The sequence below is a fragment of the Pipistrellus kuhlii genome, unplaced genomic scaffold (assembly GCF_014108245.1).
Source record: "Pipistrellus kuhlii isolate mPipKuh1 unplaced genomic scaffold, mPipKuh1.p scaffold_m20_p_2, whole genome shotgun sequence".
Classification (NCBI taxonomy): domain Eukaryota; kingdom Metazoa; phylum Chordata; class Mammalia; order Chiroptera; family Vespertilionidae; genus Pipistrellus; species Pipistrellus kuhlii.
Window position 1 is genome coordinate 22,309,160 of NW_023425515.1, and position 25,022 is coordinate 22,334,181.

Here is a 25,022-nt window from a genome sequence, read left to right on the forward strand (position 1 = left end):
AATCCCCTCCCCCCTGCATTTTTCTACCTCATTCCAGTATCTCAGTTGATAGTACCACTGTTTTCCCAGTTATAAAGTCACACAATAAAAATCACATAAGCATGTGCTGAGTCAGCTCTCCTCCACTGCTGCCCTTTCTTTTGATACTTGGCTCTAGAAAATTTATCATCTTTGTGTTGCAATTCTTTACAACCCCGAAATTCTCATTCCTGCAAAGTTACATATAGTGCAACTACGTCAAAATGATTTATACAATTCAAAACACCCAGATATTATTAATCTCTGAGCTAGCAGGCTCTATTCCCAAACACAATAATAAATATATCTGAAATTTTACAGGCTAAAATTTAAATGCACATTTTGTGGTCACTAGTAAGAATAAAGTTGGCCACTGTGTCCGTGGTGATTCAGAAAAGAGCAGTTTTTATAGCCAAAAGTTAGTTCTGCCCTGTTGAGCCAGCCAAGTACCAGAACCTGCCCAGCACTCTTGCGCACAAAGAATTATTTTTTATCAAGTCACCAAAAGTGATTAATTTTTTCAAGCAGCATGAAAAGTCAGAGTTATAGCTATCTTTAAATAATTCAAAGCAACTTGAAACTCAAGGCAGATGCACAAATATGAATATCGGAAATGAAATGCCTTAGAACTTTCGTTTGCATTCTTAGTTTGGACAATTCAGGAATGACTTGGGAAGTCTATGACATAGTAATGTGCAGCTTGCAGTGGAACAAATTTCAATCGTACAAATGCTGGAAAGCTTATATGTAGAATGAAGGCATTAATTTGGGAATTGAGCCTACCATACAGATAGTATCAAAAATAAAATCAGTATCCCTCTTCTCTACTATAGTTTTCCCCTACAATAATCTTAATTTTGGGCTAAATAATGTTGCCTAATTTTTTCATTGGCAGTGTGTTTGCTTAAAATTTGGAGATTTGAATCCTAGAAATTGGCTTACAAAATTTTTGATCTTATTAAAGATAAGTATTAAATGATCTTGTCTTAAAAAATAATCAAACCAAACCAAAACACTACTATGTGGTGCAGGAAAATTGTAGTCTTATGGCAATTTGAAGGCAAAACCAAAATTAAAGAAAAAAGTGATTTTGTTTTCTGATTATAGAAGCAAAAAAATAAAATAAATTATTTTATAACACTTTTCTAAGGACAATCTAAGTAGATCATTTAAAATAACAATTTCAAATGACTCTGTTGTAACCCCTATAATTATAAGTAACTACATTTTCTAAGGTAATATTGTAACAAAATCTATAAGAAGAACAGAAAAACAGGGTATGAAACCCATTGGAATTTTTATGGTCTAACTCACTAACATTAAATATTAAATACTAGGGCCCCGGTGCACAAAATTGTACACTGGGGAAGGGGGATGTTCTCAGCCTGGCCTGCAACCTCTGCAATCTGGGGCCTCTCAAAGGATGTCTTACTGCTGGTTTATAGGGATTGGGCCTAAACCGGCAGTCGGACATCCCTTGCATACTCTGAGACTGCTGGCTCCAGCCACTCATCTGCCTACCGGCCTGCCTGATTGCCCCTAACCACTCTTCCTGCCGGTCTGCTCACCCCCAAATGCCCCCAGCCAGTCCAATCACTCCCAACTGCCCCATGTGCCAGCCTGCTCACCCCCAACTTCCCCGCTACTGGCCTGCTCATTCCAAACTGCCCCCACCCTGTTGTCCTGGTCACCTTCAACTGACCCCACTGACAGCCTGCTCACCCCCAACTGGTCCCCCTGCTGGTCTGCTTACCCCCCAAAACTCCTAAAGTCCCATCCTGGCCCAATCACCCCCTAGCAGCCCAAGGTCCCAGCCCCTTCTTTTTTTCTTTTCCTTTTTTTATTTTTTTCAGCACCTCCTTGAGTGGAGGTCAGAGTTGGCTGAAAGCAAGTATCTAGAATTTATTTATCTTCTATAATTGAAACTTTGTAGCCTTGAGTGGAGGCCAGCACCAGCCAGGGCAGGTGGGAAGCTTGGCTTCCTCCATTACCAGGGCAACCTAAGCCTGATGCATGCTACAGATCCGTGGCCAGCAGCCATCTTGGTTGGGTTAATTTGCATACTCACTCCTGATTGGCTGGTGGGTGTGGCTTGTGGGCATAACAGACCGATGGTTAATTTGCATTTTTCTCTTTTATTAGTATAGATTCTATCAAAAACAGTTTTGCCAACTTTGTGTATACATAAATATTGAGAACTTTTGAATGATGCTTATCAAATATAAAATAAGTCATTTCTGAGTAGTATAATTTAGGAAGATTTTAATTTTTTTCTCTATGTAATTTTCTGCTTTACTTAATTGAAAAATGACAGTTAACAACATTTAATTATAATAAGTAATCAATTTAAAATAACAAAAACATTTCTAACATTAAAATATACAGACATTTTAAAGATCAATTGTTTTATTATGTTTCTTTTTAAATATATTTTATTGATATTTTACAGAGATGAAGGGAGAGAGATAGAGGGTTAGATGCATCAATGAAAGAGAAACATCAATTAGCTGCCTCCTGCACCCCTCCTACTGGGGATGTGCCCACAACCAAGGTACAAGCCCTTGCCCAGAATCGAACTTGGGACCCTTCAGTCTGCAGGCTAATGCTCTATCCACTGAGCTGAACAGATCAGGGCTATTGTGTGTTTGTATCGTGTTCTAAATATAGTAGAACTAGAGGTCCGGTGCATGAAAATTCATGCACTGGAGGTGAGTCCCTCAGCCCTGCCTGCCCCATCTCACAGTCCACTAGCCCTCAAGAGCAGCAGGCAACCCAGCAATCAGGGGAAGGCAATGCCCCATCACACTTCTTTTGCTGCCCCTGCCAGCAGTTCAAGTCTCAGCCAGTCCTGGTTACCTAAGCCTCGGCAGATGGCTGGGCAACTGCCATCTGAGGCTTGCCTGTGCCTTGGGTCAGACCTGGACGTCTGGAGGGATGAGAGGACTGGGGGACTCAGAAGGCAGGTGCAAGGAGCTACTGGATCTGCCTGGGGGCAGGTTCAGCCATGCTATGCAACTGCTGCCCTGGCAGGGCTGAGAGGACTGGGCATCACCATCATGCAGCTGTGGGTGTCTCCATCTTTGAGGGTGTGATAACAATTAGCATATTCCCTCTTTATTGGCTCTGGGCACTGACATCTTGTGAGGGAGTAATGGTCAATTAGCATATTTCCTCTTTATTAGATAGGATGCTTAGGTTTCCAATAAATTGAAATTTTCTTTTATAATGTTTTTGATTGTCATGGCTGTAGGATAAAAATGTTATCCATAAATTGTTTTATTTAATATCCTTGTTCAAGATAAAGTTGGACTTAGAATGCAATCACATTTCATATATTTTATATCTAGCTCTCATTTGCTAATAGATGAAGCAATGTATCTAACCAGAAATATTTATTCCATTCAAATTTATTATTTGTGATGATAATAATAATCACTAATAATTTATTGATTACTTATTGGGTCAGTCATGTGTCATTTTCTAGGTGAATATATCTACATTTTTAATTGAAGTAAGAGATAGTAGGTTAAATAATTTAGTAAATGTGTACAACAAATGAGTGATGCAATAGCATTTAAATCCACGCTCACATGACTCATGTTTGTATTACTTTACTGATAATAGTTTCTTCTTAAATTATGTCAAGAAGGCTAAGCTATATGGAACTCCTTTTGTGTATCAGACTTTCTTTAAATTTTTCCCCAAGGATCATTTCCTGTAGTCCATATAAAAATACCAGATAGGTAGTATTATTATCTCTTTTTATAGATGAAAATAACTACATAATTTGCCCAAATTCATAAAGCTAATATTTACAATAATTCTTGTTGATATTTAATACCACACCTGTTTTTCTAAATCCTCACTGTAGGGTTGTTAGGCATGTAAACTTTATCAATTTTTTTGCCAAAGAGATATTGTTTCTCAGGAGAACTTTTGTTGATACAGAGTCCAGAGAAAAGTCATTATTTCATGGCAACAGCAATGGGCTGCAGTATAGACATCTTCAGGAAGTAGGTGAGAAATCCTGCCTGTGGCAATTAGGCATCTTCCTGAGACAGTTACAGGCTTAATTTACAACTTATGGAGCCAAAAGTTCTGTATATTAAAACAGCAGTTCAGATTGTCACTTGAGGTTATATATTAAATATTAGTGTATTAGTTTTCTATTGTTGCTTTAACAAGATACCACAAACTTAGTGGCTTAACATGACACAGATTTATTATTGTCCAGTTCTGGAAGTTGGGAGTCTGCAATGAGCATCACCAGCTAAAATCCAGGTGTCATCAGAGGTATATTCTTTATGTAGGCTTCAGTGAGAATTGCATTTTCTTGCCTTTTTTTTTTTAGCTTCTGTATGTTGCATGCATTTCTTGTTTTTGGCTTCTATCTTCAAAACCTACATTAACCAATCATTATTGAACACTGACTCTCTATTTCCTCCCTCTTCCATTCATAAGGAACTTTGGAGCTATTCAGATAATCTAGGATTCTCTTCCCACTTCAGGGTGAGTTGATTAGAAACCTTCATTTTTTTTCTACAACTTTAATTTTACTTTGTCCTCTAAGCTGACATATTCATAGATTCCAGGGGTTAAGATATGTGCATCTTGGGGGATGGTGATTATTCTGCCTATCATAATTACATATTATTATGAAACAAAGGTGGATGTGTGAGATCAACAAAATTTAAATGTGGCCAAAACGGGTTTGGCTCAATGGATAGAGCATCAGCCTGCGAACTGAAAGGTCCGGGTTTGATTCTGGTCAAGGGTATGCACCTTGGTTACGGGCACATCCCCAGTAGTGGCTGTACAAGAGGCAGCTGATCAATGATTCTCTCTCATCAATGTTTCTAATTATCTATCCCTCTCTCTTCCTCTCTGTAAAAAATCAATAAAATATATTAAAAACAAACAACAACAACAACAAAAACCAACAAAATTTAAATGGATGATTTTCTGATCATTTGGTCTTGTGTTTGAGCAAGTGTACCAAATTTATTTTAAAAAATATATATTTATTTGTTATGGTAGTTTTTAGGAAGGCGGTTGTGGTAGTGTTTGGATATTTTCAGGGATTTCACTCTTATAAAAATAGAACGTGGCATGCAGTTTCCAAAGTTTTCATTTTACAACATTGCTCTTAGCAACAGAAATTTTCTTCCTTTTAAGGAGAAGTATATTTGAAAAGTTAACAATTTCTGAAGAGATGAAATACATTTCTGAGTCCCACATTAAACCTATTTACATCTGTCAGGATGTGTTAAAATGAAAAGGGAAGCATTCATATCTTCAGTGTGTCTAATGCAAATGTTTCCTGTATTTTGATGTTTTAGGGGCGAGAATGCTCTTGGGTCACCTAGATTTTACCATGTACATGGCTAATTAAATGCAGACATCCATGAGTGCCACAGTAAATAATACTGATTGCGGTTTCCCTGTGAGAGACATCATTTAAAATAGAAACGGGGAAATGGAGTTCCCCACGAATGCTCATGTAACATAATAACCATTCTATTAGAGGAAACACTTTCTTTTCTGCCACTCCAGATGCACACAAGTGCAAGTGAGGACATCAAACCGGAGCAAGTTACAGCCACCACCAGCCAAGATTCTAACCCTTGCTCTGCCACTTTCTTGCTGCCTGACCTTAGCAGTCAATTGTCTCTTTGTAAAAATATGAACTTCAAGTGCTGTCAGGAGAGTTAACAAAGATCAACTAATCCTCCAAAAATATTAATCAGTGTCTATTCACTGACAGGCACCCTTCTAGGAATTAGGGACAAGTAAAACAAGGCACTGTTCTCACTCAAAAGCTAGTTAACATTTGTAGGTGTTGTATGGCAATGAGAGCTAAAGAAAAATCATGGAAGGGACATAGGGAGTGCAGGGCTGTGGTCAGAGACAATGATACTGAATTTTTGGACTGGAACCCGGATTCTTTTCGCACCGGAATCAAAGAATAAATCCATGGACAGAAAGTGGTATAGCAAAGATAGAGATTTATTGAAGAACAAGTACAGACTCCCATATATGCAGGGGGAAGAGTCCAACTGGGGTCTCTTTCCCTGTGGCTTGTAAAGGCTGAAGATCCTGGTGCCTTGATATCCCCTCTGATTGGTCACTGTTCTCTTAGATTGGTTATTATAGCAACTCCTGGGCTCAAAAGTTGAACCTCAATAGGACAGATGAGGTTCTTCCCTTCCTGCCTCCTTTCCCATTGTCTTTCCATTCCTCTGGACTTTCTTTTTCTCCATCTGAATGAAGGGCCTCCTTCTCTTTATTTTGTAAATATGGACCTTTCTTGGCTACTTCCAGTTCCCTTGTCTTATGGAGATGTAACTGCACCTGGCTTCCTGGTGTTATGGAAATGAACCTTCTCCCAGTCTGAGGCCCTGTGTTTTTGCCATGGACCCCAATTCTAAAATTGCCTATATCCCCCTAAAATTCCTGCTTCAACAACACCACTAAGAAGGTGAAGATTGGAAAAGACCTAAAGGAAGTGACAAGTGTTATGGGCGACCCGCGAATGATGACCACCAGTCAGACAAACTGGAATTTAGGAAACCTTTATTATGAACTCAAGTCCGGGCTCCCGTCTCAACTGACACAGCAGCGAGCAGAGAGAGTGAAGGACAGTGTGACAGAAGGTAAATGTAGAGAAATAGATCTACCCTGGATCAAGAACCCCTTGGGCACATGTTAAGGCTTTATTTCTACCCTAAGAGTCAAGGGAAGACATTGATGGGTAAACATGATGCTAATAAAAATGTATTTTAGTTTTTATTTTTTAAATATATTTTTATTGATTTCAGAGAGGAAGGGGGAGAAAGAAAAGTAGAAACAACGATGATGAGAATCTTTGATCTGCTGCCTCCTGCACACACCCTACTGGGGATCCACCCCGCATCCTGGCCATGTTTCCTTGACAGGAATAAAACCGTGGACCCTTCAGTCTGCAGGCAGATGCTCAAACCAGCTAGGACTGGGTTTTTCTGGAAAAGAAAACAAACAAACAAAAAAATCTGACTTCTTAAAAGAGTATAGAGGAATTGAGAATTGAGGAAATTGAGGAAGATTGAGTAAATAATGGGTTATGACCCACAACAATGGCTTGTACTATGATGGTAGCTGGAGGGATGAAAAGCAGAAAAAAATATTTAAGACTTAGAACTGACACATCAGATCTTAGGTATAAAGGAGAAACCTCTGTCAATGATGAGACCCAAAAATTTGGTATGCAGTATTGGATGACAAATGGGTCATATTCTGAAATATAAAGGACTGGATGAAGAGCTAGTTTGGCAGTTACTAGTAAAGTGGCTTTGGGGTGGTGGAGCTCAGCAGCCTCAGGAGCTCATTTTGAAAAGTCATATTGGATGTGCTTGTGAGATGTCCAAGGAACTCCGAAAAGAATAAAGTTTGTGAAAGAAAAGAGCCACATGCTAACCTGACAAGCTCAGGGAAGGCCTGCATGGCAGTCTTGCAAACCCAGAGACCTAAGATAACCACAAAAGATGGTTTGAAAATTAAATATCTAGCAGGTTATAGTAGGTAGTCATATCCCAGATATTTTCCCAGACAAAGATCAACTTCAATCTTTTTACTGAGCCCTTTTGCCTTTTGCCTCTAAGATAATGTATCTGTGAGATGTCTGGGTAACTTGTAACTTCCCTTTTTTCCGGAGCCCCTGGGGAACAACCAAATGTGGTGAACACCAAGATGAATGCCTCAAATTCCTTCCTTATCATGTTAATTGTTTCTGCACTCACCCGAGTACACTGTCCATCATTTTACTTTTTACCCAATCCCAGGACTTTCCCACCGCTTTGCTTTCTCCCGCCTCCTTACTCCATCACCAATGAATTCCATGTAACCTACCTAGGTCCCTCCTTTGATTTCAGAGTATATATAGAGAAATGTAACCCACCATTCTTCAGAGAATTATCTCAATCCCTTGAGGTTCTGCTTCCTGGCATTTGTTGACAGTTTGGCTCAAATAAACTCACAAAAAATTCTTTACAGGTTTCAATGGTTTTTTTCATTAACAAGTTGAATAAAGAGCTGGTCTGGAGCTTACAGTTGTTGAAGTTTGAAATAATAAACAGCCAGAGAAATGGTGGCATCAGGCATCAGCCAGGCTTCAACTGAGGACAATAAAATGTTTTGGTTGCGGGCATTTGTAGAAGCTGAAGATCTTGGCATTTGCTGACTGTGAAGCTAAAATGTGTTAAGGCTCAAAGAAGAGTTAAGTGGTTGAGAAATGAAGGTCTGTGTATGTTAATTTTAGAGACAACCTTACTTCCAAATTCTCAGGATTTACCTTATTATAATCTCTATATATTTGTTAGTGTTTTACATTTTAATTAAATACATCAACTGAAATTTAAGGGTAAACATATGATAAATGCTAATCTTATTTTTCCAAATAATTATTGTATACTGTGATTGAGATTGTTTTTTGCATGATAGATCATATTTACATATTTCAAGTATAAATTTCACCTGAGTTATAATTTTTCCAAACTTTTTGTTAAGAAATGAGATACTTGTTAATAAGTACAAAGTATAGGACTATGTGTTTTTATTTTCAGTTGCAGTCTCATGTTTAAAGTAAAATTATGTTTGTGGTCTCCACATATGTTAAAATTCATATAAAAGGTAAACCAATATTCATGTCCATAGTAAACAGAAAGTTATGTCAAAGAGGCTTAAATCTTTATTCAGGTGATATTAAGAACATATAAATAAGATGTCATAGGAGAAAAGTTTCAACAAATTTGCAAAATTGAAGTGTGTTCTTTTATAAAATTTGTATTCTTCTGTTTCTTGTTCATATAACTTATTGTATATTCTTATGTATTCCAGAAATTCTGAATATTGTCTGGACAGCTGGATATAAGTTTGTTCCATTTTAAACTTAACATATTATGTATGTCTTGAAATTATAAGCCTTTCAATCAAATAGTTAATCCCTTGGACTTGGAATTGAAAGTCCAACAACTCAAAAGAAAATGTAAGGATAAAAATATTTAAAGTTTGAGAAAGAAAAAGGGTATTTTTGTAAGATATGAAAATCAGGAAAACCAGATAAACGAGCAACTGCAAACTGTTGTCCTTTGTCAGTATAAAATAATCCACATGCCCACAAGAGAGACTGTGAGAGGATTTGTTTATTGATTAGTTTGTCAACTTCAACCTCTGGAATTGAAGAGTTGCATCTTGAAAAATAAAACATTATGGGCTAATCATATAACATCTTGTTTTCTCTAATGTTATGCACCCTTATCAATTTTGACACATGCATCCATAACAATTGTAATGACAAAAGGTAAAAGCTCCTCTATCTCCTCTGCAGTCTTTTAACTGCTCAAAAGATGTACCTCACATTTCCTAGCTGACCCAAAATTTCTCCAGCAAGGGTCCTCTGGGTGCAGCTGCTCTCACAACTTCAATGCAATTAAACAATAACTTCAGATAGACTAGATTAAACATATGTTGTTTCCTGCAGAGACCCTGACACCAATGAGTTTGCACCTCCCTTATTTTTGAAAATTTTTTCTCACCTAGCATGGCTTTCTCAAAATTAAAAAAAAAAAAAAAAAATTTTCTACCTAATAAAAATCCTATTTTTCTAAGCTATGGAGCAACCAACCACTAATTATACTTATGTCAAAAATTGCCATTTTTTACTAACCTAATAATCAGAAGAAATCTGTCTATGGCTTCATTTCATATTCTATATGATGGGCAAATTTATAGGAAAATAGAAATGTGCAAATAATATTTATATAGCTCAGATTTATTAACTTGCACAGATTTATTTTTGTGCTTTTATGTTTTTGTGTTGGTCTAATCTTTTTAGCCTCAAATTATTCAGTGGGATGATTGATATTAAGTACAAGTTAATTTGCTAATAGTGGAATCATGTTAATATAATATATATATATGACAATTTATTTGTATGTAAATCCCAGTGATATTAATACTTGGAAAGCAATGAAGATTTTTCAGTATCAACAATGAGGCAAATGGAAGAAAAATAAAGCTGGAGCAAAAAAATATAAAACTCAAAGATCTGATTACTTGTCTGCAAAGATGTGGACATAAATTTGCCATACCTCCATGGAGAATATCTATATTTTTTTCACCTCCTTAAACCTGGCTTGGTCAGTGACTGTTTTTACAAATTTTATCAATTCATGCCTTTTGGAGCTCTGAGCTTTCACATAATAAGTCCAAGAAAATCAACTGTCAAAGGGAGGCTTAGAGGATGACTGGTGATACACCAAGTCTAAGAGAAGATGTCATCTTGAATTTCTAGGCAATCAAATCTTCAAATACCTCTAATCGTAACCTACATCTGACCCACCACATGACACAACAAAGGCTCATAAAACCATGAAAGATAATAAAATTGTTGTTTTAGATTTTAAAAACTGGGAGTGATTTTTTCCATAGTAACAGATGAACAAAACAATAGGTAAGATAATTTTTCTTTGGATTTGAAAACAAGAAATCTAAAGAGAAGGTGGGGCACAGAAACCACGACTGCACAGAGGTAAAAGTTGAAGAAGAAAAGCTATTGGTAGTTTCTGCATAAAGATAGTCATTAAAAAAAGGGATTAAGAGTGGGACAGACTATTTATTAGATATTTCTCTAATGATTCTGCCTGTTCTCCTTTCTTTTTTTTTTTTTTTCCCCCTTATGTTCTGACTTACCTGTGGATCTTATCCCTTTTTAAAATATGGTAGCAACCATAGTTGGGTAAAAACTGTTGTTTGATTTTTAACCCTGCTATTCTGGCTTCTACACTTGCTTAAACAATAGGATGCCTCAGCTTCTAGGTTGAGACCTGGATGCTAAGGCAGTTTTCCTGTGCCTGTGGACCAGGACGACAGGAGACTGATTCTCACTGAGTCAATAAATTCAGGAGTAGAAACTGTAGATAACCTTTAGAGATTAACCGCTCAGCTCTGCTTCTGTACTGTCTATCTCAAGATAGGTCCACATTCCAGCAGGGAATGACCCTTCGGGTGTTCTCAGCCTTTAGAATTTAGAATAAAGGAAAATTTTTGTGGTTTAGACCTTTAAAAGAACTGCCTACACCTGAAATGGCCTGGTCGGGAGTGTGGACTTCAACTGCGTGTGGTGCTCCCTCAGCCGTCCTGGTCATTTCAATAAATCCTTGCCTGCTTTTTTTTAATCATTTAGCAGCCTCCAGTGGTCTTATTTTGAATCCAGGATTCGACTCCACAACATTTTTTACATACAATAAAACCTAATGGTTGAGTCAGTCTCTTGAAATCTGGAAGAATCTCACAACCTAAATATTGTTGGTGGTAATGTGGTGTTTTAACTGATACTTAGCAAGGGTAAAGGAACTATTTAAATCCTACTATACAAGTTTAAAAATAGATTCTATGCCACATTAATATAACAAAATTATTATTTATTTGTTTGTCATCATTTTCAGTATTCAATTTGTATAATAACTTTAGATGGCTCTTATGAAAATTGTATTTTATTATTTTTTAAATATAGATTTTATTGATTTTTTACAGAGAGGGATAGAGAGTTAGAAACATCGATGAGAGAGAATCATTGATCAGCTGCCTCCTGCACACCCCGCACTGGAGATGTGCCCGCAACCAATGTACATGCCCTTGACCAGAATCAAACCCAGGACCCTTCAGTCCGCAAGCTGATGCTCTATCCACTGAGCTAAACCAGTTTCTGCTGAAAATTGTATTTTAAACAAAGTAAGAAACCAATGAAGAGGAAGGCTTATAAGTATGGTAAAATGTGAATCCAGATGTTAATGTCCCTTTGGCAACTGGAATGGATGATGATCTTCATGACCAGCTGATTTGTATTGGTTCATTGATAATAATATTATTCGCTGACAGATTTATATTTAATTTCTAAAAAAAAAAGAAATATGGCAATTAATTGTTTAATCAGAACCATTACTTTAACAAAAATCATATCCATAAATAAATAAAAGTATTCTAAGTAAACAAGGTATACGGTACTTTATTTTTCATTTTGATGAATCTTTTATTCCAGAGATTTCACAACCATTTCAGAAATAATTTTATCCAACACACCCATTATTCAGATGATGAAAATAAATCCCATAGTGATGGGATGAGTCTCAAAATAAAGTGAACAACTAAGACTATTAACGAATTATATTGATTCTATTACTTTACTTTTTCTCCTTGAGTCCTACATATATAGTTATTCACACTTGCACTATGCTTCCTACCCTTAAATATTATCTAGCCATCTACACACAACATTTATATTAAAACATGTTTTAATTTAAAAGGCTTAAGAATGCTGAATTTACTACCAAATTATTTCAGTTTTGTCTGTGTTACTCTTTTTCGTGGGAGAGAGTCTCAAATAGACCACTTAGGGACTAATTTTGGAGGTGACCAATTAAGCAGCTGAGCACAAATAATCATCTGTGACAGTTTTGCATGATGTCAGTAGGCATTGCTGCTTTGTTTCTAATACTCTCTGTTCCTTAGCTCAGAAAATTTGGAATCCATCATCACTTGTGCAAGAGAAGATGAAGAGAATCACCTTTTCTTTAGTCCTTACTGAATACCAAGCACTTACCCAGAGGCTTTATAAAATTTATTCTTCACCAAAGCCCAGCATCTTAGGATGCATTTCCCACATTTTAGGGTAAAAGAGTTTAGAAAGGTAATAGTTGAAGAACTGTCTTAATATGCACTACTTATGTTTGAAACTGACCCATCTTACATTAAAACCTAACCTAGTACTTTTTTTGTGTTGTTGTTTTTGTTAATCCTCATCTGGGGATATTTTTCTATTGACTTTTTTTTTTAGGGAGAGTGGAAGAGAGAGATAAAGACAGAGAGAAACATCCTTGTGAGAGAAAGGCATCCACTGGTTACCTGTTGCATAAACCCTGACCAAGCCTGGGGCAGGGAGGAGCCTCTATTCAAGGTACTTGCCCTTGAACTGAATCAAACCCTGGGACTCCTTGATCCCTGGGCTGCTGCTCTATCCATTGAGCTAAACCAGCTAGGGCTAACCTAGTTCTTTGAATACCAAAGTTAAAAGCAATAAGAACATCACATAGCTTTTAATACTTGTACAAAAGGCAACTAGACATGACTATTGCTAGGAACGCGTTGTAAAAATTGTGTTCTTATGACAATTAAACCATCCTTTGCATGTGATTCCCACAACCATGGAGAAGAAAAATCGGGCAGAGAGAAATTGACCACTCTTATATTACCATATGTTTATAAAGGTTTGGAAAATATTGTAGTAGGTGCTCATAAATATTTGTTTTGTTTAAATGTTCTTAAAGGAAATGCTCCACTGTTAGTAAAAATAAAATCTTCTTTTGCAATCCTGAGGTAATAAAACATTGTAAAATTTTATTCTTAGTACTTAACATTTTGTGTGAATATCCTTGAAAACAGTGGAAGGAACTTTTCCTTATAAATAGTATATTTTATGCCAAGAATTTGGTCAAAATAAACTTTAAATAATACTTGGCATGCTAAAATATTTAACACTGTTCAGCTGACTGTATTTAGTTTATTTTTATAGTAAAAACCATGAGTTTTCCTTTTCACCATTGTAGTAGTATAAAAAGAGCAAGAAAACATGTAAGGCAAAACCATGCTTTTTTTAATCTGTTGAATATTAGGCAGTTCAGCAAAACTAATTTCAAATTGTGACTGATAAGTATTAAATATTTACTCCTGGAGAATTAATTTTTTTTCAGGACTGTTTCTTAGTGTGCCATGTAAGACTAAATCAGTGATTCCCTTCCACTGGAATTTTAAAATCCAGTAAAATGTTAAAAAGAAGAAAAAGTATAGTGAGGCTCTTGGATATCAACTTTTATTTTACTAAGAAAGGATGTTAAGTATACACAACTCCAATTTTCTATACTTTATATAATATAAAGAAATAAAAGTATTTAAATTAAATAATTTAATTAAGACAGTGTCATGTTAAAGGGGAAATCCCACATGACTACAAAAGTAACAATAGGACAGTTTCATTTGGATTAAATGGCCCCTAAGGTCATGTTTAATTCTCACACCCTATAAAATCTATCAGGACCTCACACTGTATCCAAGACACAAATTATTAGTTTTTAAGTTGAAGTCAGTCAAACAACGGGTATTGTATAAGTTAAATTCACATGAGAGACTGGTTGATTAGTAGGTAGTTGTTTCCATTCAACTCTAAACACAAGCAGATATGTGCACACATAAGGTGCACATGTCGCCTTAAACTTAGATCAAACAATCACAATAGTTAATTGGTTTCTAGAATATATGTTATTTAAAAATTAACCTTTATAGGACATAGTTCCACAGATTTTAGGATTGGAAGGAGCTTAAGAGATTGTTTCGTTGCATGTTCCTATTTTATTGCAAAGAAAACAAAAGCCTAAATTATTTGTTCAAAATAAAAGACTAATTACTATCAGTAATGGAATTTTAACATAAAAATTTTGACTTCTTGTTCAATCTATGAATTAAAGCTTCATACACATATATGTCAAATTATTCATTAGTGCTGATAGACAATTTTATTAATTTTGCAAGAATTTTCAAATATATCTAATATATATTAAAAGTTGAAAAATGCAGAAATTTTATTTTGGGGGAAAATAATTGAGGCATTTTATTATGCATGGAGGACAATAATTTATTAATAGAAGTTTAAGGTAAAATGTAATTTTGGTTTAATATGTTAAGCTAAAATAAATACCATTAAATTGACTTGTCTGATAGCTTTTCAAGGATGATAATATGAAAATAGATATGGAAGTTCAATGAGAATAAATAAGAAAGGTTATGGTCACATAATTATGTTTCTTTAGGCTGAGAAATAAAATACATCTATGTAGATACTTAAAATTTATCCATAGAAAAAACTATGTTCTTATATCACTTACCTGCTTATTTGCTTCTTGAGTAAAATTAAGTGTCTGAATATTTCCATTATATATGAGAGTAATCTTATTAATAGGAGTTGTTCCTATCCCCCATATATCGATGAATCCAAGCCTCATTTCATCTTTGTTTTTGTAATCATTTCTCAATATAGTGCTTGTCAAGGTGGTCTACAAAGACAAAGAAATAATTTAAATTCTTCATTTGAAAAAAACCCAATAATTTAAACTTCAAAAATATGTATCTGTTAACCAAAATATATCCAGAGTACAGCAAATTGTTTATTCATATATTTGAAATAAAGTATGTTAAATACCAAATATAAATATTTAAGTACAAAATAATTATAAAGTGTGATATAAAACTTCAAATATTATTTAACAAAATTGCACACAAATTAACTGTAACGAATACATACATACCTTGTTCAAATCGAATTGTGCCAATAAATACTGGTTTTTTTCATAGGTGTCTGTAAAGAAAATTAAAAGTGATATATTTATATTTCCAAAGAAGAATAGCAAATACAAATATATTTTTCATGACTTTCCCAGTATAAAGGGCTCAAATCATCGTTGTATTATATTTAACTTGTTCAAACACAGTCTCAGCAACACTAAAATCTGGATGAGTCGCCTGAAATGGTTCTAAAACATAAGGTCTATATTCATGTCTGTATATGAATTATAATTCTGCCATATTTAAAACTAATTTGAAAATTGCTCTTTGCTATAATGTATGAAGTGCTTATTATAATACTTGCCAACTTCTAAGTATTTTATCATACTATTCTGAAATATGTGTTATCATCAGTCCCACAATATTGAAGAGGAAAGCAAATTCCAGAGAAGTTAAGTAAATGGCCCAAAGTGAAACAATTAATTACAGATGCCTCTTTACTTATAATGTGCTTATATCCCAATAAATCCATCATAAATTGAAAATATAGTAAGCTGAAAATGCATTTAATATATCTAACCTATGAACATCTTCACTTAGCCTAGCTTACCTTAAACATAGTCAGAACACTTACATTAGCCTACTGTCAGGCAAAATCATCTAACACAGAATCCAGTTTATAATAAATTGTTGAATTCTGAAATGTATTGAATACAGAAAGTAGAAAACACACTACCCAGAAAAGCTGACCAGAATATACTGCAGAGTAGGGGTTGGTAAACCTCGTGATCCTGGGAACTGTGGCTCTCTGCTGCTGCCCAGCATCTCGAGAGAGTATCATACAGCCTATCACTAGCCCAGGAATGGATCAAAATTCAAAGTGTGGTTTCTACTGAATGTGCATTCCTTTGACAACATTATGAAGTTGAAAAATCCTAAATTGACCCATCATTAAGTTGATGGCCATCTTCATTATCAAGGTCTGGAATCAAGTCCAGTTTCCCTGACGAAAACCAATACATTTTAATTCCCTTTTCCACTTATACATGCCAGCATTGAATTCATTAATCCTCTGAAAATTGCTTAATATACACAAGTGTCAGAATAAGTTTGTTTTGATTTTTTTTTCTTTGAAAGAAAGAACATAACAACAAATAATAATATTCTATGAAATCTGAATGTACTTAATTATTCAGATGGAGGTATATTAACTAGATTACAAGCTTGCTAAGAGAGAAAACTTATTTGAAGATTCTGATCTAATAAATTCAAAGTCTGTAAGTATTTGTTGTGTATTGCTGCTATTTATTCAAGAAATTACAGAGAGCTTTTTAAATCTTTATATTCAATTATAACAAATATAGTGAGGTTGCACAATATAACCAAAAAAGTGGATTTATTTGGCTTGCCTGAATATCTAAATTATGTGCAGTTACTTTCCAATGTTTAAAAAACAAACAAAGACTGCAACAATACTTCAATAGGATAAAGGTTAGTAGAACTTCAGTTAATGTGTTCATAAAGATCAGGACTTTTACCACATAGGATTCTCACTGATTCTTCAACCTAGTCTAAATCATAAAATACTGAGATTTTTAATATTATTTTATGGTAAGAATCTTGCTAACCACTAGATGATTCTATTTTAAAATATTTTCATATGATTCTTATATCAAGTTTTTAATATATATTTTATTTGCTAATAGATTCCTATGTCTTATGGTTGCAGAATATTTTTTTAAATATATTTTATTGATTTTTTACAGAGAGGAAGAGAGGATAGAGAGCTAGAAACATTGATGAGAGTCATCAATCAGCTGCCTCCTGCACACCCCCAACTGGGGATGTGCCTGGAACCAAGGTACGTGCCCTTGACCGGAATGGAACCTGGGACCTTTCAGTTTGAAAGCCGATGCTCTATCCACTGAGCCAAACCGGTTTCGGCAGGTTGCAGAATATTAACTACAATTTACTTTAATTGAGGAAAGATACATGCCTTTACTATAAATGGAAAATCTCTCATCTATGCATAATTTATTTAAATTACAGTGAGCAGCCCATGAGAACTTCAGCTCCACACAGATGTTAGTTTTATGAGTAAGGTTTTTATTAAGAGAATATTCAAAATGCCTCTCTAGTAGAGCTAGTATTGTAAATCTAATCCCCTACCAGTATGATAGCCACCTGGGGACATTTTACTGGAAGACAGATTCTTAGACCTCTTCCCAAATTAATGAACTCTGAATGGACCCCATAATCTGCATTCCTTTTTTAACTGAATTTTTGGGATGACCTTGGTTAATAAAATTATGCAGGCTTCAGTTATATGGTTCTGCAGTACATCATCTGTATATTGTATTTGTGTTTGCCACCCCAAGTCTCTTTCTATCACTGTTTATCCCCCTTTACCTTCTTCAGAATCATCATTCTTTACAAAGTACCTAGGTGATTCTAATAACAATGGTCAGCAGAGCCCACACTGCTAAAGTTTAACAGTTCATTTAAATATATATATATATATATATACATATATATATATATATATATATATTATTGATTTTTTACAGAGAGAAAGGGAGAGAGATAGAAACATCGATGAGATTCATCGACCAGCTGCCTCTTGCACGCCCCCTACTGGGGATGTGCCCACAACCAAGGTACATGCCCTTGACCAGAATTGAACCTGGGACCCTCCAGTCCGCAGGCTGATGCTCTATCCACTGAGGTCTTCAGGAACTGTCATAGAGTAAATATAGATTTAAGTTTAAATCCTTAAATTTTTCATATCAAAATGCTGGATATTAAAAACCAAAAAAAAATTACAAAATAACTATAAAGTTCAGAGGCAAAACATGAATTTTGTTTCTGAAATAGCTCATGTTTTAGAGGCACCCTTAAGCATCAATAGTACATACACATGGAACACAGCTTTTCAGCCCAGTTGACCTCATACATAGTGAATGTCTATTATGTGAGTATCACTGGAATAGCTTCTAGAAGAACAAAGATGATCGCTACACAATCTCAGCCTAAGCGAATCTCCTTGTTATCCAGACATTTGCCATAGACATGAACTATATTTAAGATAAGAAGAAATTCTTAAAATAGTTATCACTTTTTTAAAAAATGATTCAACTCTTTATTACACTATTTTAGTTTTGCATAATGTTATTAGACTTTTATTAAGCTTCCAAATTACAATAATAGGCAACATATAAGTGATATGATAATATGTTATCAGCTATATTTATCTATTAAATAGACCACTCACGTATAGTCTCTCCATCATCCCAAAACAGAGATCCATGTGCCATGTGATTATCATCTGCAGCAACAAGGAGCCTCATGTAATTCTGCCGACTACAAGGAAGAAATATCATTTTATCAATATTTATAGAGTAGCTTATATGTTGTTATGATATGACATCCATATACATATCCAAGATAACACAACTAAGACTATTTTTAAGGGGAATGCAACTGTTTTAGACAAACAAAGTAAAGCACTTTACTCTTTCTTATGAGTTTATGGGAATGACATAGCTCATAAAATGTTTGATATTTAATGAAAATACCAGACATGCATTTTGGTCTCAAAGATCCACCTTCTAAAATAAATCAGGAGAGGCCTCATATATAACAATTAAAACCATGTTAAGTTTATGGACATATTTATTCTTATTACTGGTAATCTTGTCATTGATCATTAAACAGAAAATCATTTTGTAGTATTTTATATCTCTTATGCCTTATATCTTCCCCACATTTCCATATGTAAATAACTGAGTTATAATTGGCAGTTGTTAATAAGAATGTGGAGGGTAGCCAGCAAGTTGTAAGTCCTATCACTAGAGTGGATAATATCTCAAGCTTTTGCCTACATAGGCCAGTCTAGAAACTATTGTAACTCTCTGCTTCCATGTTCATTGTATGGGACAGTTGGCTTAACAGCCTCATACTAGTAAGGAAAGATTTCTCAGACAAAGTATGCTTAGCTATCTGCTCCTCCTATCACAAATGTTGAAGGCTGTACTGCCATGGACGTCTCCTAAAATATCTAAAATTTATACCATCATAGCACTTTGGTATTTTCCATGTAGAAACGTTAGCATGTCTTAGCATGAATATATGTATGTATTTTAATTCAGTTTACTGGTATAGAAGATAAGTATATCTTATAATCAACATTAAAACTCTGGCTTAAGCCAAGACCGGTTTGGCTCAATGGATAGAGCGTCGGCTTGGGGACTGAAAGGTCCAGGGTTCGATTCCGGTCAAGGGCATGTACCTTGGTTGTGGGCATACCCCCGGTGGGGGGTGTGCAAGAGGCAGCTGGTCGATGACTCTCTCATCGATGTTTCTAACTTTCTATCTCTCTCCCTTCCTCTCTGTACAAAATCAATAAAATATATTAAAAAAAAATAAAATAAATAAAACTCTGGCTTAACTTAACAATTTTCCAACATATTTAAAAACAGATTCAAAGGAATTTCACAGCTTGCATTCTGCTCCATATACAGGCTGGGACAATAGTGGTTTTACAATTGTTCATGTGGAAAATAATACAATAATAAATCAATAACAATACAACAATGAATTCTACGCTTTGTGTATTCATAACTGTAAAACTACTTTTACCTAACCAATATCCTATTTACACACACACACACACACACACACACACACACACACACACAGAATCTTCTCTCTCATAACAAAAGGATACTTCAAGGAACACCAGGGGACCCCTCCATGAAGCCCTCGTTTTTTCACATAAGATCATTTTCCTTATCTTCAATTGATACCAAGGTAGAATATTGATACAAATTTATCTAAATGGCTCCAGAAAATGGACACTACTCATGCCAACTGGGGTTGTGAGCATGTAGATGACCAAGAGAGTGGATGCAGTATGGAAAGACAAGAGCTAGAGGGACTAAGTCCTCTAGAACCTGAATGTCTAAGTCTGAATTCAGGCAGTGGAAACAAAGACACTATGGCAGTCACAGAGAACACTGTCTGGACATATTGCTGAACGAGAGGGAGAAAGTACCACAATCAACTGTGGCAGAATAACCGAATTCTCTTTCACTGTGTGTTCATTTAATTCAGATCTGATAGGGGTTTGGGGAACAAAGAAGAGAGGAGAGTCTTAGCCAGATAATCTCCTGTGAATGACAATGGACAGAAAAATCTTAATCATCCTTTAACTTTGAATGGGACCAGGCTACTAAGAGTTGCATCCGGGTCTTCTCTGGGCAGCAGTAGACTTAGTATTTGAAGGAGTAGTGAAATCATCAGTGGATAACCACACTTTCGTTGACTAAAGTGAGTCAAAGAGTATTTGACTGAAAGAGGGAGGCACAGAAAAGCTTGAAGTTCAGAGAAACCTTCTGAACATCATTCGCTTAAAGTTTAAAAAAGGGTCACTTAACACATCATGTTCATAGTATTCCTTCATGCCAGAGGCAGGAAAAAATAAAAAAGGAGAACTTAGACATTAGTTCTCAAAACCTTTGCATATTCATGCAGAAGATAGTAAGTTTTAGTTGGTATATTAGTTTGATAAATGTTCTTATTACAAGAGGGAAGATAAGTTTTCGGATAGTTTTCCATGAGTCTCTCAAGTTTTTGCATATCTTGCATTCAGAGGCACTGACAGTTTTTTACTATCCTATCCTTTAAAATACCCTTTTAAAGAAAATGGTAGTGGAACACAGGGCAGTGTTTAATAAAGTTTTAAATCATTGTCCAGTACAATAATGCAAAGCAAAGAATAACACAGGTTTGTTTATATTTGATAATAAAATAAATTGAGTTTCCTTGATCTTGGAGTTCCTTAGCTGTGTCTCAAACCTCCTGCATATGCACTATCTTTAGGCCAATTCATGTCACCCCCATAGGACTTGGGTACAGGAAAAAATGAAGCAAACATGAAGGTCACATTTCTTGACATGCCACGAGTAGAAAGGCTCTTTGCTTCTCACTCAGCTCCATGAAACTAGCAGGCTAATATGTAAGCTTGAGACTAAGGTAGAATTTCAGACCCTTCCAAATCCTTGGCAATTCTAGCTGATATATCTTAAAATTTAATCTGAGTTCTGTAACCCCTTTGTTTACCTATGAAATGTGTTTTGGGCGGGCTCTTGACATGGTAGGATGTAACCACCACGAACATGAAGGTTTATTTTATCATAGGGAGCATCAAAATCCTTAAACGTTCCTCTGACACCAACGTCTTCGCCCTTGAAATGACAGGGTTGGAAGGAAGAACAAAAACAGCAAGAAGTGGAATTATTAGCTATATTGCAACTTGAGAGGGCACATTTATAAAATCAAATGACACATTTTCCAATCCTATCTTATTATTCTATAATAAAAGAATAATATGCAAATTGACCATCACTCCAACAGACAAAACGCCCCCCCATGTGGTCAAAGATGGCTGCCCTCATGTGGACACAGATGGCCACCACAAGATGACCTGCAGGGGAGGGCACTTGAGGGTAATCAGGCCAGCAGGGGTGGTCAGCTGTGGGCAAACAGGCCAGCAGGGGAGGGCAGTTGTGGGCAATCAGGCCAGCCAAGGAGGGCAGTTAGGGGTGACTAAGCTGGCAGAGCAGGGAAGTTGGGGGAGACCAAGCCAGCAGGGGAGGGCAGTTGGGGATGACCAGGCTGGCAAGGGAGGGCAGTTAGGTGCAATTGGGCCAGCAGAGGAACAGTTTGGGGTTGATCAGGCTGGCAGGGGAGTAATTAGGGGGTGATCAAGCTGGCACGCAGAAGTAGTTAGGAGCAATCAGGCAGGCAGGCAGTTACACAAGCAGTTGGGAGCCAGCAGTCCTGGATTATGAGAGGGATCCCAGATTGGAGAGGGTGCAGGCTGGGATGAGGGACACCCCCACATCCCCGTGCACAAATTTCATGCACCAGGCCTCTAATTTAAAATAAAGACACAGGCATTTACTACAAAGATTATGTTCTTTAAAGCATATACTCAGTCGTTGGTCTCGTGGTAGCTTTGAAAATAATTTACAACTACTTATTCTTATCATGCTCACATGCATAAAATATATGGATTTTAAAAAATATATATTTACATTGATTTCAAAGAGAAAGGGAGAGAGAGAGAAACATCAATTATGAGAGAGAATCATTGATTGGCTGCTTCCTGCATGGGGAGAAGCCTGCAACCCAGGTATGTGCCCTTGATCATAATGGAGCCTGGAACCCTTCTGTCCCCAGAGGGATGCTCTATCCACTGAGCAAAACTGGCTAAGGCAATGTACAGATTTTCAAAAGGTCTCTAAAACTATTTCTGCCTGCCACATACATTATTCCTGGGAGGCCTGCATTACCTGTAATCATCATTTTGCACAGCCACTAAAGGGCAATGACCTTTTGATGTGCAATATGTACTTCCCATGTTTATTTGGTAAAATAAATCAATGACTACATGATCAACTGTGGCAGAATAAATTAATACTCTCTTACCATGTGTTCATTCTATTCAGATCTAATTAGCAAAGAGTAACTTATTCATTTTAAGTGGAAAGTAAATCAAATACATCATTAATGGAATGGTTAGGATCATTAGAGTTAAACCCATTTCTATTTAGTAAATTCCCCAGAATTCTTTAATTACTTACCGTATGGTAATCAAACCACCGAGCATTAGGGAGATAACCTCTTACAACAGTCTGATACTGGAATTTAAAAATACAGTTATTTTAAAATATGTCAATTAGGAAAAATGCTTTATGAACAAAAATATGTGGTAAGACTTACAGGTTCCAATACAGGGGTAACCATAAATGCTGGGCCCCACAGGAACTGCTTGAATATATCCCAGGTAGCTTTCTCCTTATGGAACCTTGACAAAATATTTATAGATAGTTTAATCAGAAAACTTTACCTCTTCTGGATACTGTTAAATAAGTACTCAAATCACATTTTGCAGTGTGGGCTTGTGTGAATTGAAAAGGAAACCAAATAATGAAAAATAAATAAATAAATAAATAAATAATGCTATGACTTGGAATTCAATGTGCAATAATACTACTCAATATTTGAGAAGTAAATCTAGACCATGACTAAACCTCCTGACAAAATGGAGAGAATTGTAATTGAACTTGTAAGACCACTACATGAGAAATTTAATTTGAAAATATTAATTAGAAATAGAACATTAACAAACTAGAAAACAAAAATTATAAATATCCTGTGAAAAAAGTGTGAGGCAAGCATGTTCATTTGGTCATTTTAATGAGTTTGCTTATCATATTTCTATTAGAATTTGATGAAGAGTGGGTTGATATGTTCTTAAAGGTTCGTTTATATATTACTAGAGGTCTGAATTTGAGATATAAATCACTTGAAAGAATAAAATCTTGAGAATAGACACAATTAAATAGTCACAATTTTCCTCTATTTAAATTGAAGTATAATTTTGTTTGTATGTTTGTTCTTTTTGTTGTTGTTGTTATGTTTTGTTCTATTACAAACAGATTAATGCCAAGACAGACTTCTAGGTTTACTTTTCCATGAATTTCCAATGGAAGCAAAGGCCTAGGTGTTTTCAACAGGACAAGAATTTGCATAGTTAATAATAATGTTTCTGACTGGGACTCAGTCCAGAGTTGATACTTGATTCTGGGAAGTTATAGGGAGATGACAAAAGGAGTGAGGAGTGTGAAAATGAAAGAGGCAAGAGATTAATAAGCTGTAACCAGAAATAAATAAAGGATTATGGTTTAATAAAGCAACTAGAGATGGTAATTTGAATATAGGGAGAAAGAAAAAAAATTTTTAGAAAGCTGGATCATTCATCTTATTAGAATTTAAGGTATAATGATCATGCTATTATTTTGGGAATTTTACATTGGTTACTACTGTTCAATTTGAGTAAATGTTTATGCTGTGTAATTTTCATTGGTTTATCAATAGTGCAATATAACAAATTGCCTTTTTCAATTATTCTGGTAATAGAGGATACACAAGTAGCTAAGTATACTATGATTATTTTAAGGTTTTCTTTGTATTTTTGATGAATGTGTATTTTGTTTGTTTTTTTGTAACATCTACAATAAGAATCAGCTTGTATTTGTCTTAAAAATAGAATAAGCTAAAATGTTAGAATAAAATGTCAATATTTATCCATATATCAGTTTGAGCTTTAAAAATGAATCCAAATAAATTTACTAAGGAGAATGTTAAAACTGTCCTAAGGTACCCAATTAGCACACCTACAAAAAGAGGTGTAATCTTTTTTCAATTATGAATTAACTTATGGCCTGGTGTACGGATTTGTGCACAGATGGGGTCCCTTGGCCTGGCTTGTGCCCTCTGGCAATCTGGGGCCCTTCAGAGGATGTTGGAGAATCTGTTTCAACCCAATCCCTGAAGATCTGGCTGAAGGACCTCACTGGTGCATAAATCCATGCACCAGGACTCTGGTGAGCATATAAGATCTTTGGTTAATCTCATCCCACCCTTCTCCTTCCCCAGTTCCCTCTGGGATTCATCAGTCTGTTCCATGTTTCCATGCCTATAGTATAGGATTGAGAGTCTGCCCCTGGTGGTCAGTATGTGTTATAGCTACCAGACTGTTGGCCAGTTGGCCGGTTGCTTAGGCATATATA

At 35.6% G+C, this 25,022-nt stretch overlaps 1 protein-coding gene across 1 annotated transcript in view; it reads right to left on the minus strand.

Annotated features, from left to right (window-relative positions):
* Positions 1-11,453: 11,453 nt before the first annotated feature.
* SI (sucrase-isomaltase) overlaps positions 11,454-25,022 on the minus strand; it is an 86,789-nt gene continuing 73,220 nt past the window's right edge. Inside the window, exons 42-49 of the mRNA XM_036445860.2 lie at positions 23,170-23,254; positions 23,031-23,087; positions 21,505-21,629; positions 18,656-18,744; positions 15,408-15,457; positions 14,988-15,155; positions 11,768-11,946; positions 11,454-11,538 (exon numbers count right to left, since the gene is read on the minus strand). Coding sequence (XP_036301753.1) covers positions 11,878-11,946; positions 14,988-15,155; positions 15,408-15,457; positions 18,656-18,744; positions 21,505-21,629; positions 23,031-23,087; positions 23,170-23,254 — 643 coding nt within the window. The 3' untranslated portion in view covers positions 11,454-11,538; positions 11,768-11,877. The remainder of the gene's footprint in view (positions 11,539-11,767; positions 11,947-14,987; positions 15,156-15,407; positions 15,458-18,655; positions 18,745-21,504; positions 21,630-23,030; positions 23,088-23,169; positions 23,255-25,022) is intronic.